Raw genomic sequence first — 18,479 nt, 5'->3', positions numbered from 1 at the left:
AGATTGAGTGCAATAAAGAGAGGATCAGTCGAGTGGTAGAATGCTTCTACTGTTTTGGGGTTATTTTAACATAAGCAACAGACGCATAACATAGAATGTTTCTGAAGTGCAACAGCAGCGTGGCTTAGCTGTCATCCTCATTCACGTTGCCTTCCCTCTTATTTGTGTAGACAGATATGAGCAATATCAGGTGTCATCTCAGGGACAGTTACGGGATTGTTAATTTAATTTAACTCTGTGAAGAAGGAAGGATGAGAGAGAAGTTACTTCTATTAGCAAAATAATTATCACCTTTTTTGATATTTAATGAAACTATTAAAATATTACTATCAAAACCAGTGTATAAGCACTACATTTTGATTCTGTCTGAAACAGGTGTGGTTGACTGTAATTGTGGTTTACTCAAGCAGATACCACTCTGAAGGAAAGATGTCTCTGTAGTTCTGACTCTAACCTGTGTTTCACTATAGACAATTACGTCCTTGTATTTGTCATCACTTAGAGAAACCAAATCATATGGGCCATCTCAGCTTGGTTTTCTCCATCCTGTATTGAAATATGATACACATATAATTGTACATTGACTCAACTTTTGTGTCAGCATCTTGGGTTAAGTAATTGCCTTGTGACCCAGCTTCACAGAGACACCGTGACCTTTCACAGTGATCTCATGGGACATTTTCCTGAGCCAAAGTAATGAAGATGCATATTTTTAGTGTGTCCAATACAGTATATTCTTAGCCTGTTAAGTGTTCTGAATTCCAACATGAAAAAATAAGGTTGACTTTGTTGGTGCCTAAATTATTAATTTTGTTTCTTTATTACTGTACATTTTTGTTAAAAGTGAGCATCTGAAAGAGCTTTTTCATTATTCACATAATAGTTGAGGGTGATGATACACCAAAATCTTTGTCTTGATGAGCATTTTGAAGCCGAGATGACTGTTCGGTTGACATTCTCTTAACACCCTGATAAAACCTACAGGTAGACATTAGTTGTGATTCTGATTTTTACACATGTGAGTGCTCTGTGGGACGTATTTGAGACTGATTGTTTCTTACAGATGTCAAGCACAGAACTTTTTAAACAGAACTTTCTCTAGCATTTCTTCTGTTACCCTTTCAGGTCACATCTTTCAGCACACCGCCAACCCCGGAACGCAACAATCGCCCATCATTTTTCTCCCCATCCCTCAAGAGAAAAGTGCCCCGAAATCGAATTGCTGAGATGAAAAAATCCCACTCTGCAAATGACAGTGAGGAGTTCTTCAGAGATGATGAAGGCGGAGGTGAGAGGAGCAATATCAGCTAAACTGGCTTGTCTGGAAAGGGACGCCAATGCTAGATTTTCCAAAAGGTTTGCAGCAGGAAAAACTTGGCTCCACAGGAAGTCCAACACCAGTGCTTCTCCGAAAATGGGTTATTCACAGGTTTAATATCTTTTTTGAAACCTGGCGACCAACAATTCCTGCATATGTTTAAAATTTATCTCCTCCTTTTATATAGATACTTGAGAGAAACTTGATCAGGAAAGATCCTCCCCTTTTTCCACATACCACACTTTCAAGTGGCCCTCTTCCAGATATCACAGTATAGTGGGGTAGAGCATGGTCTCATGGACAAGTCTCTGAATTCCCCGATTTTGATCCAGAGTTGGTTAAAGTTGGTGAAAAGACATTTACTTCAACTGGCTTTGGATCAGTTCTGAACTCTCTAAAGAGAAAACCTAATGAATTTGTTTATATAATGCTTTAACTCCATGTGAAACCCTCCCTTGGAATTCTAGTGACTCACAACAAAAAAACCAACAAGATGAAAAATTGAGTCTGATTCAGAATGTAGTGTATAAATCCAACCATATCACACAGTTTTGGCGGGAAGTTCACAAATGTCAAAGTTCAAACTGCTTTGCAAATGTTTAACGACAATATGGTGGAAAAGCCAAAAAATCTATCTGTTGGCATGCAAATAGATGAACACAAAGGTATAAGTGATAATGTGTAGAATCATAGAATCAGAATCACAGAATGGTAGGGGTTGGAAGGGATCTCTAAAGATCATCCAGTCCAATCACTATGCTCAAGCAGGTCCACCTAGATCAAGTCACCCAGGAACGCATCCAGATGGATTTTGAAACCCTCCAGAGAAGGAGACTCCACACCCTCCCTGGGCAGCCTGTGCCAGGATTTAATTAAATTCTGTGCAAATTAAGCTGGTTGTTACTAATTCAGGATTCCATCAATGGAAGCCTTTCCTCATCTCTTTCTCATTAATTTGCCTGGTCAAAATGTCTGTTATTTCAAATGAGATGTGGTTTTAGCATGTTTTACTGGGCAAAGGGTAGGGCTTGGTTCGATTACTATGTACTGGGGGGAGAAGGGCAGTTTTCCAAGTCCTGCTCGAGATGTCTTCCTGGAGGTTGCACAGGATAGACTGGAGTTAAGGCATTTATCCATCATCCCTAATGGGTGGTGGTAGTGTCTGCTTAGTATTGTTTTGCAGGGTCTGATTCAGCGTACCTAATCATAATGATGAACATTCTTCTTATCTTCATTTTCTTTTCTTTCTGATATAGAGGTAAACAAATTCCAGAGTTTCCAGACATTGTATAATGTGCATATCAACTACCAAGAAATGTGGCTTCACCTAGTTATAAATGTTTTCACCGTATTGTTCCTGTTCCTAAAAATAAACAGAGGAATATTTTAAGAGCTTAAGCTAGGAAGTTTAATTTATTCAGAGATTATATTTTACAAGAAGTAACTAAATGAGATTTCTTTACAAATTTTGGAAACCTGAGTGTCCTGCCAGTGTTTTGCTCAGGAGCTGCAGTGGTGAAATTCTCATTTCAGAGGTGACTTTAGTTCACCCAGTGATGGGGTTTTGCAGAGACATCTTGGCCTCGTGAGTGAAGGATAGCTTACTTGTTTAAAGATAAACAGTGTCCTTGGTTTGGCCAGTGCTACTGCAGACCTGCCACCAAGACCATACCTTTTGTGGCCCATGAGTGACCCACTTCACTTCCTTTAGCTGTGTGCAGATGTGACACAGAAGAAGAATTGTACTTAGTACAGCTGCTGGTGTCAGGTTCTTCTAACCTGACTACCACAATGCTCTTGGCATAGTGGTAATGCATGGAGAGAGGGAACAGACTGCTTAGCTGTACACATTTATAAGCAAGGAGGGAAAACAAGATCCATATATATATTTTTTTCTCCACCTCTTGCTAGAGTAGCTGCCACTATATATTTTTCCTTTTCTAGGATGTCGTTTTTTGGATCAGGACCTGTTTTTAAATAAACGAGTCACAGAGCCTGGATCACTCTAGGCCAGAATTGTTATGTTCACTTCAGCACCCCCTTTTAGCACTGTGGTACTGGGCTGTGTTTTGCAGGGGAAAGGAGAGAAAGTTTAGAAACATTCAGAAAATGCAGTGTATGCATTCCTGGTTGTGGAAGCGACCTACAGCTATGAAACATTCTCTGGCTTACAGTGGACTCAGTATTCTTTTGTTTTAAAAGTTATTTGTGGACCTCTAAACTAACTGTCAGAAGGATGGCACTGCTGAAAGGTCTCAAGTTTGGCTGCAGGTGTGCATGGAGATCTGCAGTAAACTGTCTTGTTATTGCTGACTCTCTCCCAGTCTGGTAGATACCAGTTTTCTTCATAGTAAACAATTTTTCTTCTGTTATACTGGTGGATTTCTGCATGAATAACTACTTAATTTTAGAGATATTTTATTATTTTGTATATGAGGGAAAACTGGGTTAGGAGTCTGCTTGTGCAGTGTGGTAGCAAAGGCTTCATTCCCACTCTTGGCCGGTCTTTTAGCAGGTGATTGTTTACTGCTGCTGTCAGCTGCTGATATCACTTATTAGCTTCAATTTAAATGGTGAATTCTATGCTAGGCAAGATCTGACTCATTAAAAGCACAAAAATAGTAATAATAGTGTCCTGTATGTGGCTTATAGACAATGAATAATAGGCTTTCCTTTTTTATTTTAACCTTCAGAAGTCTTCCAATAACAGCAAGAGTACAGTGACTTTAAGCTTGTTGTCTTCTGCCTTTACAGATCTGCACAACGCGACAAACCTGAGGTCACGATCCTTATCTGGAACGGGACGGTCCCTGGTGGGTTCGTGGCTGAAGCTGAACAGAACAGATGAAAACTTTCTACTCTATGCACACTTAACTTACATCACTTTGCCATTGCATCGAATTTTAACAGGTGAATTTTAACGTGCATTATGCACAAACAGAGAATCCTTTGATTCCAAGATAGCCTTTTCTGTTGGGGGATTTTAACTGTTAAGACAGAGACAAGTATTTCTCTGTAAGGGAAATATTGTAGCAGCAAATCAGTGCAAACAAGTGGAATGGTGTCAGCCTGTTCTCTGGCTTTGGGCCAGCTGGTGATGACTCAAACGACTTGATAGATTGTTCTAACAAACTTCCAAGAGAGCAGAGTTTGCTTTAAACTGGAATTTGAACTTCATCCATCTTGTGAGTGCAAGGCAACCCATTGTGAGCCCGTCCACTGACAGCAATGGTTATAGCAAATACCTGTGACTGAGAGGCAGCTCTGGTACTTGGAGTGACTTTTTTTGCCAATTTTGCCTCTCAGTTTCCATGTAAATTGCTTGGGCTGATCAAAGTGCCCACACTGATGCCCATAAATCTTCAGATGTCCAGTGTCTTTACAAAATAATGTTGTTTGTGTGTTCCACCATGAACAATCAAGAGTCTTCGTGTTGTTGGTCTCAGTATGCAAATTACTACATTGATGCATTGATGACAGACAACACTGTATTTGCTCAGCTGGGCTAGGATAGAACAAGTTGGGTTTTACAATCTGCAGACAGTACTGAAGTTTTGCTTTTTATCAAAGTAACTCTTGTCTGCCTACAAAATACAGGTGGAGTACAGAAAACAACTGGTCTATTTGAACTCTATCCATCAGCAAGCCTGATAGCCTTTCAGGAATGCAGCTTGCAGTATGAGGGTGCCCATGGGACTCCTGAGATAAGTCTGAAAGTGAGAAAGCAGCAGTGGTTAAGGATTTTCTTCTCTGTCTAAATGCAGTGGCAATTTCTTTCATATAGCTACTACTAGTGTTTCTATCTCTTCTTTTTATTCTTGTGAAGTGAAGCCCTGAAATGCCTTCTCGTTGACCATCATGGACAGAAAAAAAAGTTTGATGCAGCTGCACACCAGTATCTTAGGCAAAACTATTGCCCAACTCCAAAATCTAGAGTAGAATGAAGCTATGATCCCAGTGCAATATAGAGTCCTGTCTCTTAGATTCTGATAACTGTTACTTGATCTAAGAACTTAATCTCTTTCCTTCTCTTCCTGTCAGGCAGGTGAGATGACTTCTGAATAGCTTTGTCTGGTTTGTAGGCTTTTGATAAGTGTCTGCTTTTTCTTGTCTGGGTGTAAAAAGTGCACACACCTGAAAGTAAACCCAATGTATTGCACAGTGATTATTTCCAGACTGTTCCTGAAAAGTGGCTGAAAGGAAAGGAGTTAGGAAAGCTGTTTTTAAACAGGTTCATCTGCTGCTGAAAGAGATGAGAAGATAGTATGGGCATTGATGCTGTTGGCTGTATTATGCTAATGTCATAGTAATAGCTGCAGTCTTACCCTCATTTGCAGGCTGAGATCTCAGAGCCTATTGCAAAAGTAGATGGCTCGTACTCTACAGAGAAGGAAAATGTAGCTGATAAGGCAGAAATGGAAATTACACTTGGCAAGGAGCTATTTCTACATTTGCCCTTTCACTGTATGTAACGATTTATTTCAGCTAAGCAGCACAGGTTCTAGTAAAAATTGATCTTCTAAAGCAGATCAAATTAAATTAAGGGGGATTTTGAACAATGTTTCAAAATACATAATAATTCCTTATGATAGTTGTGTTGATAATCTTACAACTAGTTAGCTGAAGTTATCAAGCTCCCTCTCTCTCTCACCACAGACATTTTGGAGTTCACAGAAGACGCATTGTTCCTTCTGGCATTTAATGCTTGCTCAAGTGGGTGGCATAAATGCCTCCCTGCTCCAATATTTGCTTTGAGCCTGAACATCCTTTATGAAGCTTGGATTTGTTTAATGTAAGATTGCGGAAGTCAGTGCATAAATTGAGATGCACAGAAACAGGATGTGAAATGTCTGGGCTGTAAGACAGAGTTTGGATCTGCAGTTTTTCACCATCCATGTTTCCTTTAGCTTTGCACATGGGGCGCAGCCTGTTCCCAGTGCCTCTTTGTAAGGATTGTAATTGTGCTAGTGGCAGCTTTCCAGCAAGTGGGAGCATTACACATGGGGCAGGGTGAAGTGGGAAAGATAGTCATCTCCCATGGGCAGTTTAGGAAGACTGTACTAAGAAATTAAAATCCCAGTGATAGTGATCAAAGTACATTTTAAAATGCCTGGAGTTTATACATATTGATAAGGCTTCCTTTGCTCTGAGCCTTCTTTCCGTGCTAAATAAATCCCAGTTCTCTCAGCCTCTCCTTATATGTCAGAAGCTCCAATCCCTTAATCATCTTTGTGGCCCTTTGCTGGACTCAGTCCTCTGTGTTTCAATCTTTAAAAATGCAACTGGAGTCCTCTGGAGCCTTGGATCAATTTTTACCCACATCATCTCTATGTGATCAGACTCTTAATTAAGTGTGTGTTCCTTTTTTCCTTGTTGTATATTCTCCACGTAGCCTTAGAGAGGACATAGCAGCCCGGTTTCTAAATATTCTACGTACTGCCGTGCCAGCACGCTGGGTTTACTGTCTACGTTTGGAAAGATGCCCATGCTTGTGACATATTTTACAGGTTCATATTCTGCCACATTTGGACAACATTTTGCTGAGGAGCCAACAAAAGGATTGGGTTTTCTGGCAGCTTTCTGAGTGTAGGAAACATAGGCTTCAGTCTGTACAGTGAATGAAACAGTAATTATTTGTACCCACATCTTCAGAGCTAGAAGTCTCTTTAAGGGTCTTGGGGATGGTATGTTTCTCCCTTCAAGAAGGGGAGAACCCTTGCTGGGTCCTGTAATGGCATTCCACTTGTTTCTCTGAAAGATTACGCCACTCTGACAGACACACATTGCTTCATCCCACTATAAATGATACTGAGTAGATCAGCCATTGTCTCTATGTGATGGAGTGCATTTGCTTGCCATCTCTCCACTGGGATGCAGCTGGGGAGGAATTAAATTGGACCTTTAACAGGAAAAGTCACGTGCTTGTTGTGTTTTAAATTCTTCGTGTGGACTGAGCTGCAGTTCCAGTCCAGAATTGCACCCACAGTTCTTCATGTTTTCTGGTACCGTGGCTACTTTCAGGAGCCTCCTAATTTTGCTGTATCTCTCTGTTTCTCTCCCTTGCCCAGATATCCTAGAAGTGCGGCAGAAACCAATTCTGATGACATAGCAGAGAACGGGCACTGCCTTGGAGCCTTGTTGCCAAGTGCCTAACCACAGCGGTTTTCTGTGCTAACACTACCATCTAGTGTCAGGAACATAAACCTCCGCAGGAAAAAGGGAAGTCCGAGAATACCAGCCGATCAAAAGTGCCTCTTTCTTCCTTCCTCTGCTGTCATACACCGTATGCCCACTTGAAATACATCACTTGAGTGTTTCTGATTGGAAGAGGACTTTCAGCAAGATAAAACGAGAAGGGGCAATGTTTAAAAACAAGTCAACGCTTTACGGACGGTTTGTTACTGTGTTTACTTTATAACTAAGAAACCAACAACATGTACAGAATGTGTTAAACTTTATACTCTTTCAGAGAAACAACCTGAGAATTTCATAATGATGTACTAATGAACGTCGTTCCATAGACTCTCGCCCATACACTCTTCTTGTTAGTTTGACTTAATGTGTGTGTGAGAGTGTGTATGTGTGGGAGGGTAGACTGAAGGGATGAGAGAACAATTTCCTATCAAGAGGGGAAAAGGAAGAAGATGCTACAAAGATACATTGCCATTTTGGTACTTGCAGCAGGGTCAGATCACAGCTTAAAAGAGGCTGAAAGTGTTCCCTGTCGTTTGTGTGTCAGTGTTAGGACAGGTGAACTCTGCTGACAGATTTCCGTATCTACCAAAGAACAGACACATTTTCATCCTCAAGAGCTGGCTAAGAAAGTGAGCCAGTGAAAAGAAGGCTAAAATGTGCTGCTATAGTAAAGACGAGGTTCATATCCAGTACTAATGCTGCTTAACTCTGTTAGCTGAGATGGCACAAGTTTGAGTCTAGAGCAGAAAAAAAAAGGAGGCTGTAATCAGAGTCCAAAACCTAAGAACCTTATCAATAACCAACATCGTCCTGCATGCGCTGGACCTCAGAGTATGCAGAGCCATCCTTCTGGTAGCGTTTGTAGCCCAGAAGGGCATGGAAGCTGATTCCGTGGCTGGGCAGTTTGCCCCAGGTTCTTCATCTCCTGGTGGTGTTCACTGTGCTGTTACATGCCAAAGCACAGGGAATTTTCTTGAAAGGCTAAAGACAGAAATGGAATTCTGCTCTGAAAAGTGACTAAAAATTGCACAGTGGGAGACCTGAAAGTGATGTGTCGGCAGCTCTCAGGAAAAAAAGCCTAATGTTTACAGGTAAAATGCAGCTTTCTCTAACTAGCAAAGCTCTGCTGTCTTTGACATTTGAAAGCTAAGTGCTTGGATACTGAGACTACTGCGGCCTGGCTCACGGTCGTGATCCGGGAGCCAGTCAGCGCTTCAGTCTGCTTCCGACTGCACAACTGACATGGCAGCGGGAGGGATGACACGTCACTGAGGGCACACAGGAATCCAGTACACGCACAGAGGGAGAGCAAAGGGGCCATTTTTGTCACTTTTCAGACTCTTAGCACCTAAACTTAACACTGTTTCCACAGTTACCGAATGTCACGTGCTCTGAGCCTGGACCTTTGACTCCCTCATACCCAGCCTTTTTTCAGAGTGATTTGTTGTTATTCTCTCAACGGCATCTGATGACTTAACCTCTCAAACAGGACTTTCTACTCTTTTTTTTTCCCCTCAGACCAGGTTCCATGGGAATATCTCCACTTCAGCATAAAGGTAGATTAACTTCTGTCATTCAGCCCAACATGATCAATCCAGCATGGTAAGGAGGCCTTTTGTTTTGTTTGAGGCTAAGGTCTGAAAGCAGTCACTGTAGCGCAAAGCAATGGCATCTCCAACAGTGGCAGCATGAGTGCATGATGGGGACGCGTCACCACCACTTAGTTTGCTTCAAATGTGTTGCAGTAATGTTAGAAAAACGTTCACTTTGCCATTACCAGCACAGCCACTTTTCACATTGCAGCCTTTGAACCTTGCTCCGTGGGAGCGTGTGGTGTGCATATGTTTATGTGAGGGTGTTCACATGGTCTAGCCTGAGGCGTGAACTTGGGTGCCTAGACACTCTTCCTGAGCTGGGGGAAGAGGTGGAGTCCTAAATCAGCAGCTGAAATGTCTTCTAAAGGAACTTAGTAGGCAGCCTAGGTGCTTCACTGGGATCCCTAGGTAGTGATCCTGATGTCAGTAAGTACAAATATTTTCCCTGTGCCCGTGCTGGGAATTAAATCACTCTTCAGCTAGAAGACTAGTCCTGTTCTGAAGCCTCTCAATCAAGATGATGTTTATTCTGCACTTTCATACTGCCGGGCTGGGCAAATCAATGCTGAGTTTTCCTTTAAATATTCCTTGGGGAAGGAAAGAAAAGAGGGTTAATATTGGTACGACTAGTGACAATTGATACCGTTCAGTCAAATGGCCAGAAGAATAACACACATGAAAATGAAACGTGTCCAAACTGGAACCTGAGTGGTAGATGTCTGAACACTTCTCAGTCAAGAGTGTTTTGTAATGCTTTCTTGGTGTTCTGTATTACGTTTAGGTGACTTAATTTTCTGTGATCTGAAAGGCCGACCAAATCTTGCTGCATTAAGATTTCAGAGGAAATGAGGAATAATTCTGAACTAGTACATTAGTATATAGGCAGTATTACAAAAAGTATAGTTCAGGTCCCACATCTGTTATGCAGAAAGTATTGTCTGCTTCGTTACATGTACGTGGGTGGATTTTGATGTCTAGTTTTTGAAGGGCTGCAATGTAAATGTCCTTAAAGTCAATTTATTTCGTGTCTCTTTCTAGAGGAAATGCTTATGGGTATGTTGAAAACTCACCTTCTTTTAGTAGAGAAGGGCTACAGGTATGCCCAAATGGACATCCATAGAAAACAGAGGTCAGAAAGTCTACCAAATGTCAGTAAGTGCTTTTCAGAAACAAGCAGATGTGCCACATTCTCATTTGTTCCTTCTCTAAACAACTGGCTTAGACTTCTTATGTGTTCCTGGTTCCAAGTTTCTGTCTTTAAGTGGGGGTAAGCAAATTCTGCATTTTGTTCTGCTTTTAAACAAACCCTGAAAAGTAAAATGCATTGTCTGTATATTGACAAGGGAGATGAACAAAGTTTTGCTTGGGTCAAGACGGCACAGCTGGACCCTTAACATGCTATCGCAGTATACCCAAAAAAAAGAAAAGGGAATGTTAATAGGAACCTCTCACCCTTTTAAATTTGGAGGGGGTTTTAATGTTGTAGCTCCTAAGCAGTAAGACCCTACGAAGCCTCTGTTGGCCATTTAAATAATTGCTGAGGAATGAACTTACGTGTTCTACGTGCCATAAAGGCTGTGTGGCCGTCGATATCGTAACTGTTGGAGCATAGTGGTTTTCATTAGTTATGCTGATGTTTGAGAATGCAGTACGGCTGGCAAATTTGTGAAGCTTTGCAGAATAGCTTTATTTATTTACAGAATCCCACCGTACCTCATTACCCAGTTAACTTCTTCCATCCTTCTGTCCATTCTCTCTCTTCGGAGATTCAGACTTACCCTTTGAACTCTTCATAGATATCGATAGATGTCAACTGCAAGGATGTAAGTCATTTCACCCTTAATGGGTTTTTCACTGCTATCAATTTAATGAGTTAAAAGCCTTTGTCTTTTTAAAGGAAGCTCTTAAATCAGCTATTTTATATTATGAGATTATTGCTCTGCCTTAGAGACCACCGCACATGTGAAATCACTTTCTCTTATTGCCAGCCAGCACAGGGTGAATTCCAAGTCTCCTTTGAAAAAAAGCAGCCGTTTTTGGAAACATCACAAGTCTTTCAGCTGTCTTGGGTAATCCAGTTTGTGTGAGTTCATGTTTCTTCTCTTTTTATTCTTTGGAACTTCATTGAGCATGTTGAGCTCTGGATCACTGTTACTCAGTGTTTCCCATTTCTGAGCACGGTATGCTTCCCAGAAAAGAGAATGGCCTGCACAGATGACGTCTTGAAGTAAAATAGTTTCCCCAAAGTGTATGCTCACACCAAGTTTTAATTTGGGCAGTGAAGTGCTTCACTCTGCAGGCAGATTTCTTGCAGCAGACTCTTGTGTACAGAATCCCATCTGGTTACTGAAGTTCTGTATGGATGTGGAGTCAGCATAGATAGTCTACACTTTTAGACTATTGACCTGCTTTTTGCCAATCGTCAGTTTTTTTCCCTTTCCAGATGATTGCTTGCCCAGTATTTTGTAGTCTGAAACTTCCCTTTATTAGAGACAGATCTAAGAGAAAATTTTCAAAGTGCCTAATCCCTGTTGCTATCCAGTGGGGTTTAAGAACAATTTTTTATTTAAGAAATGGATAAAGTAACCTTAAATTCTATCTGTGTTGTGTGTATCAGTGGCAAGAAATGACAGGCTTGTAGTTCTTGGAAGAACTGGACATCTCCTACAGACTCGCCCATTGTGTGTGAAAGGCTCTCATGGTCTCCAAAGGTTGTGGCTGAAAGCTCTGGAGAAAAGATATGTGATTAAGGCAGTTAGATATCTGTGAATGCCTTATCTTGTTTTGTGAGGTGTGACTGGAAAGTGTGTGGCACTGGTGTGTAGAAATTCTGTGTCAAAAACAGGCACGGTAGAATTCAGTTCAAGGTATTGTGAAATAAGTAGTCATTACACCAAACCTTAAATGAAAGGGTGTTTTACACCAGAATGTAGCTGTTTGGATGCTTGGTCCAGATAATGCGAGGCTGCATGCAAGTTACAATGTTGAACGTTCTCTGTGTAAATATATAAATATACAGCCTAATTTTATCAAACTAACACATGTTGCATGGTTTGGGGTTGTTTTTTTGCCTCATTGATCATCAGTGTTGAGTAAAAGATGATGGGTTAAAAATCATCCTGTCCCGAGCCCTTTGAACAAAGAGCAAGGAGAACCTTTGTGCACCAGAAACGGAGTTGACTTTGCATATGGCAGCAGTGAAGAAAGTGTTGGACCCTGCAGCCAATAAACAGACCTCTTAAACAACCATGAATTCTGTTTAATAGTGTTTTCTCTCTGTTGTGCCTAGCGGTGTTTGAGTTTGAATGTATTCCTTACAAGTGGCAAACGTAAATGGTGGAATAAGGCTCTGTGGTGCTTATGGTAAGCATTGCGCAATAGACACTCATAAGACAAAGTAGCCTCTTTACTCTTTGTTCTTGTTCTGCTTTGAGTGAAGCCCAGCTTCTGACTCTGCTTGAGGAGTCTTTCAGTGATCAGCCTCTGGCAACTTAACATTGTGTAAGGGGGAAGAAAGTAAACATCAATGTGCTCCTGACTTTGTTTTTAAAAGCTTTTTTTTCCTTTAGATGCTAGCATTTAAAAAAACAAATCCTCAAAAAACCCATCCCTCTTGAACTGATCTGTGCCTTGTTTTAATTGTATAGTCATTAATATTTAGATTTGTGCAGTGTACAATATTGAGAGGCTGATGGCTGTAATATTTCTTCCCGATAAATTCAAGAGGAACCTCAGTATGGGTTTGTGCAACATTGTAAAATGAGATGGCCCTTCAGCTCTTAACTTCTTACTCTGCCTTAAATTGTGTGTACTGACATTGAATCTGTTTTGGTTTGAAGACCTACGAGGCACTGCATCTTCCCTCTCCACCTCGTTTTCGTAGCTAACAATTCACAGTAGGCTTCTTCAGGAGAGTTATTTTTTTTTTAGTCTGAGTTAAAATGAAACACTTGTCAAACAAACGTTACCTGCTATGGACAGGAGTTAACATCCTGATGATTCCATTTCAAAGAATTCCGGACCGGGACTGTTTTACAATCCCGTGTGTGGTGTAACATCATTTATGCTAAAGTATGCATGACCTCTCGGAGATGTGTTGTGTGTTAGGCAAAATTAAAACACAGAGCTTGGGAAAGAGAACTGGATATTTGAGCAGATTGTTGGCAGTGTTGTTCTGTGTGTGCACAGGCAACTGGACAGGAATCTTAACTGGTTGGGAAATACTAAGGTATGCCTTAGAAACAAACAGCGTGATTTTCCTTGAATGTTTTAAATTGAGAGCTTCTGAAAGCAGCCACAGTGTAGAAAGCATTATTTAAAACAGTACAAAAGGCATAGAGCAGCAGGAGCTTGTGAATAATGGTAATAAACCTCACCTCTTTAGTCTTTCAAGGGTTAGCAACAGGAAAAAGTGTGATTGGTTTGGTTTTGGTTCTTAATCCAAATACTGGAGGGATGGAAAATTGCCACATACGTCTTTGAAAAGCTTTCACAAGTTTAATGATTTCTCAGCATGCTAAAAGAAAAATACTGTTTCAACAGTGGCAGTGTGTCTTGTTCAATAGAGTCCCTGCTTTGGGAAGCCAAATTAACTGATGTCTTTTTGTCCTGAAGTGTTACGTGTCTTACTTGTCCTCATCTAGAGAGATGCTCCCGAGAAATACCGTAATATAGCTTGGCACAAAAGATTACCATCAAGGTCTGATTTTGTAAAGTGAAACCACAATTTGGAGATTGAACAAAAAATAGGCATCTTTGCTAGCAAATTTCTGTCAGAAACGTCATTCCTAACTTGTAACTAGAAGTTTGCAGAAAGCAAAGGAGTGAAATGCAGGAAGAACCCGAGTCTGATTTTCCATTAAGAGTGTAGATCAGAATCTGGGAGTAGCAGAAGGTAATCAGTAAAGAAAAGATTAAAATACATCAAGGAAAATATCAGTTCTACAAGTTCTGCTCCCAGCTTGGTTCCTCACGAGGGTAAGGATGGGATCTAGTGATCTCATCGTGCAAACTAAGTCATTTGTGATTGGTTAAGCCAGAAAAGTCTTCCCTGAGACAAGCTAGTTGGCTTTTCCTAATAACATTAGTGTTAATTGAAATGGTGGTGTGAAAAACAAGGTAGATGACCATTTTCCTGTTCAGTTGAGACAAGTGTTTGTGTGTACAAATTGGATTTACTTCTGGGTGAGGAGCACACACTTCTTCCATCTATTGCGCTTGCACTGCAGAAAGATAAAATAGGCCAGTCACATAGCTGTCACTCTGCCTTTACTTTGTATACACCCTGTGTATGGCACCTACACAAAAAGAACCATCTCTTGGCAAAACATCCTTGTCGGAAGCATAGGATGGATGTGAGGGTGGAAGAGGAGGCCTCCTTTTAAGCAAAGCAGACTGGGGCAACTGCTGCCTGTGGAAGTGTGAGTGTGCTGCTGGAGATGATGCTGCTTGTTACATGGATGAACTTCAGGCAGTAACGTAAGTTTGTAAATAGTGAGTATGCAAGAAGTTAACTCACATGGTGCTGAATTCACTTCAAAGAAATAGTTAAAGGAAGGTGGGAATAAGGTTTAAAAACCTTATATTGAAATTAATGGAGCTGGCTGATAATTTTCAGAAAAACCAAGCTACCCTGCACAGATTAGTGGAGACCACTTATATTTAGAAAAGCTTTGTCTTCAGTGTTAGTACCAACTGCTTTAAAGTTTTCCCTGTTACTGGTTTATGCCAACATTCAGTTGATTCTGGTCATACGTAACTTAATGTTTCACAATGTGTCATTACTCAATCCGTGCTCTTCTGCCTTCTGTCTCCCCCTGTTTACCAAAAGGGTGTTTGTGTTTCTGCTTTTCCTGCTAGAGCAATATTGCTGGGGAATTCCATCAAAAGCAGTTCACTAGTCTACAGAGTCTTCAAAGTCAACTTTCAGGTGGAAATACCGTGCTCATCAAAGTCAGAAGTAGAGAACGCCTTAAGTCTGCTCCAAGTCTAGAGGCATCCCATTGTTCTGAAGGACAAGAAAATTGGAAGAACCCACTCTTCCATCTGTACTCATGACTGGAAGTGTCAGACTAGATTTTGCTTTGAACATGAGGTTGATAAATGTAGCATCAAAGAACAAGGAGAGTTACGTGCTCTTTGGTAAGTGCCTCTATGGTTAACCTACCCAGCACCTAAGGAGAAGCATAGGTGGTTGTTCACAGTACTCATTTCTGACTTCATTGTAAAGGTAAGAAAACACTTATAAACTGACAAAGTAGTTCCCTTTGGTATGTGATTTCGCTTCTATGTGAGTTTTCCTTGTGTCTGCAGCTGACAGAATCGTCATTTGCAGGTAAGAAGAAGAGTGCCTCAAGTGCCCACCATTTCTGATAGGGCTCCAAAACTAGCATTGACTGTAATTTAGACCAAAAAAATTGTACTGTATTGTCTCATCTATGATACAAAGGAGTAAACGAAAGTCAGAGACTCTTTACTCAGTAAAGAGTAAATTTGCCTGAGCAGGCAAATTCTGTTCTTGGCTTTGAAGCCTCTGCAGACTTCCAGAGATGATCCATTTCTGTTCTACCTCTCTGTAAAGGTTGTGATGTTTGTAATAGTAACACCCACTCAACTGATTAATTTGTTTATATCATAGTACTAATTCAGGATGCTCAGATACAAGTAAGAATTTCTAAATGAGTACAGTGCCTTTAAAAAATATTAGCAGTATACTACCCTCACAGAAAATTGGGTAAGCATATCAATGACTCCTTCAGACAAGGTAAATGCTGCTTCTGCCTCATCTTATTCAGCCTTTGGTTCTTGTGTGTTGCTCCTCCTGTGTTTCCTGCAGTGGTCACACGGACACATGCTGTGACTACTGCAGTAGTTCAGATTACACACATCCAGCCATGATCATCTACAGAAAATCCAGTTTGTTTCTCTTCTCCACTTAAACTTCAGTTGTCTTGTCTGTTTTCTGACCTTCCTGTGAAGCGTTTACCAAACTTTGAGTCTGAACTCATACACAGCTTCAAATGTCATACATGTGTGTCTTGAGTAACGCACATGTAAGGGTGCATTACTCAAAATTACTTGGCTGGCTGTTGCTCTCCACCTGGTGTTCAGTTTTGTCTCTTGCAGGAGATTGATTACAGCAGGTCACCTGTCTATCAGTGCACCATTTGGATCACAATTAACATTTCCTTGTGTCATGGGTTTGTGTGGAGACGCTTTTTGCTTGGTAACGGAGGGAGCTGCAGTGCTGGTCCCAGTAAGCAGTTCTCAAAACGTCCCCCAGCTCTGAGGTAAGCCCACCTCCAGCTTGGCCGGATCAATCTGGTGCCTCCACCATCACTATTTAAGAGAAATCTGGGCCAGAAGAGGAGGTGAAGAGTGGGACAAAATTAAGGCAATCATGTGGACCCCATAGAGAAGGAGAGGAGAAGGAATTCAGAAAAAGAGCAACAGACCTGAGATTCCTCTGCAGCCCGTGGTGAGAACACAGCTGTGCCCCTGGAACCCATTGCAGGGCAATGGCAGGCCTGAGAGCCACCAGCAGCTCCGGGTGATTGTGCCCAGACAGGCGAGAGATTGTGAGGAGGCAGCCATGGTGCAGGCTGTGCTGGAGAGCCTGCAGGCCCTAGAGACCCACACAGGAGTGGAGAGGAGCTGCAGCCCTCAAGATGAACACACATAGGAGCGGCCCATGCAGGACTGCTGGGTGTGTGAGGGACTCTGTGCTGGAGCAGGGAGGACTGGCGAGGAGCTCATCTGCCCTGAGGAGAGACAAACAGCAGAAGCCACCAAGAAAGGACTGACCCCCATTCCCTGCCCCCTGAGCCGTTCATGGTGGGAGGAGATAAAGATACCAGGATCAGGGCTCTGGGAGCCCAGCAAGAGGGGAGGGGTGGGGAGATGGTCTTAAAGGGCTGGTTGTGCTCTTGATCATCATCCCACTGTGTTGTTTCCTGTTTGCTATGTTTTGGGGTTTACATTTTTGGTTGGTGGGGAATTAAATTAATTTCTGTTTTCTTCCCCAAGCTGAGTAGCCTGGTCTGTTTTGCCTGGGACCGTAAGTGGAGAGTGAGCCCTCCCTGTCTTTAGGATGTTCCAAAGGCCCTTGCTACTAATGGCTGATTGTAGTCCTGTTGCCAGATGTAGCTGTTGGTGTGTACAGAACCTGTAGCTTATTCTTGATGTGTATTTCAGATGAATCAGTTCTAACTTCTGTATGATTCAGTTGCTGCAAGTTATTTTCCTGATGGATGAGGAAAGAGGCTGACTTTGATTAACATAGACTGTTCTTGGACTGTTGCGTTTTCTTAGTCTGGATGTTCAGAACTTGCTGTCTTCTGCACTGTTACTTTCACCCTTTCCTGTTGTGCCAGTCTTTGGTGATTAGCAAAGCATTAAGCATTGGATGTTCTAGATTGACAAAGCCTGAAACTAGTAGTGAGCTCTTTTATACTCTTGAGAACTGTTACTTCATTTTCTTTTCTGTATGGCTACTGAAAGACAGGGAGATTCTGTATGCAGTGCTGGCTTTTTAAGTAGAAGGAAGTGAGAGACGTCCAAAATATGGAATAATGCCAACATCCTAAGTGCATGAAGTTGTGGGTTCGTTGGTTTAAAAGAAAAAAATGTAGTCCTGGGCAATTTAGGTGGAAAAGTGGCACTCTGGTGGTAGCAACTGCATCCTTAAAAATGGGAACATAGGTTCATGTTTTTCTCAATCATTTTATTTCAGAGGTGATGTCAAGATAATGTTTGATAATCATTGTGTCCTCATGCAAGAAGTTCTTCCCATGTGTGGGGACAAAGTGGATAGCTCCAGAACTATAAATGGAATCTAGGTAGAGCTAAGCCGCACAATAGTAGCCAACAGCAGGAGGCACAGCTGCATGACAGGTGCCCTCATCGCCTCAGCAGTTGCTGGTCCATCGGAAAGATGACCTACAGTTGTCTTGACAAGCCTGTCTTGATTTTATTCTCCTTTTTTTCCCTTCTGTTTGCTAGTCTGTCACCAACCAATGAAGAGAAGAATTGGCCTGGCTTTAGGATAGTGTTTTAAGGCTATATCTAAAAATAAGTTTGGCAAATCACCAGGCAAACAGAGATTACTTCTGCTCTTAAATCTTTTGATATTCAAGTGAAAGGACGTTCAGAGGTCAATCACTGTAGTCGTTCTCTTAACATGTTAAGAATTAGTTTTTCCCTCTCTAGGCAAAGGCAGCCCTAGCTTCCCCCTCTGAGCTGATTCAGCTCATTCACCTTGCAAGAAGGAAGCATTATTGCTGACCTGGCTCTTAGCAATGAGACAGGTTTCAAAGCTGCTTTGAGGAAGGGGCAGGGGAGGAACGGGACTGCTTTTAGCAGCAGTAAGGCCA

At 41.6% G+C, this 18,479-nt stretch overlaps 1 protein-coding gene across 7 annotated transcripts in view; it reads left to right on the top strand.

Moving 5' to 3' along the window:
- Window positions 1-18,333, top strand: part of KIAA0930 (KIAA0930 ortholog) — an 87,887-nt gene extending 69,554 nt beyond the window's left edge. For 3 of the 7 annotated variants that reach the window (XM_062006993.1, XM_062007000.1, XM_062006972.1), the window contains 3 exons: window positions 1,126-1,288; window positions 4,073-4,228; window positions 7,387-12,361. In XM_062006993.1, coding sequence (XP_061862977.1) covers window positions 1,126-1,288; window positions 4,073-4,228; window positions 7,387-7,427 — 360 coding nt within the window. In that variant the 3' untranslated portion in view covers window positions 7,428-12,361. Of the gene's footprint in view, window positions 1-1,125; window positions 1,289-4,072; window positions 4,229-7,386; window positions 12,362-14,967 lie in introns of those variants that run through there. The other 4 variants (XR_009819693.1, XR_009819692.1, XR_009819695.1 and 1 more) reach the window with 4 other exon arrangements.
- Window positions 18,334-18,479: the final 146 nt, after the last annotated feature.

This window comes from Colius striatus, chromosome 1 (genome assembly GCF_028858725.1).
Source record: "Colius striatus isolate bColStr4 chromosome 1, bColStr4.1.hap1, whole genome shotgun sequence".
NCBI lineage: Eukaryota > Metazoa > Chordata > Aves > Coliiformes > Coliidae > Colius > Colius striatus.
The sequence above is the reverse complement of the archived record's forward strand: the minus strand, read 5'-3'. Positions and strand labels throughout refer to the sequence as shown.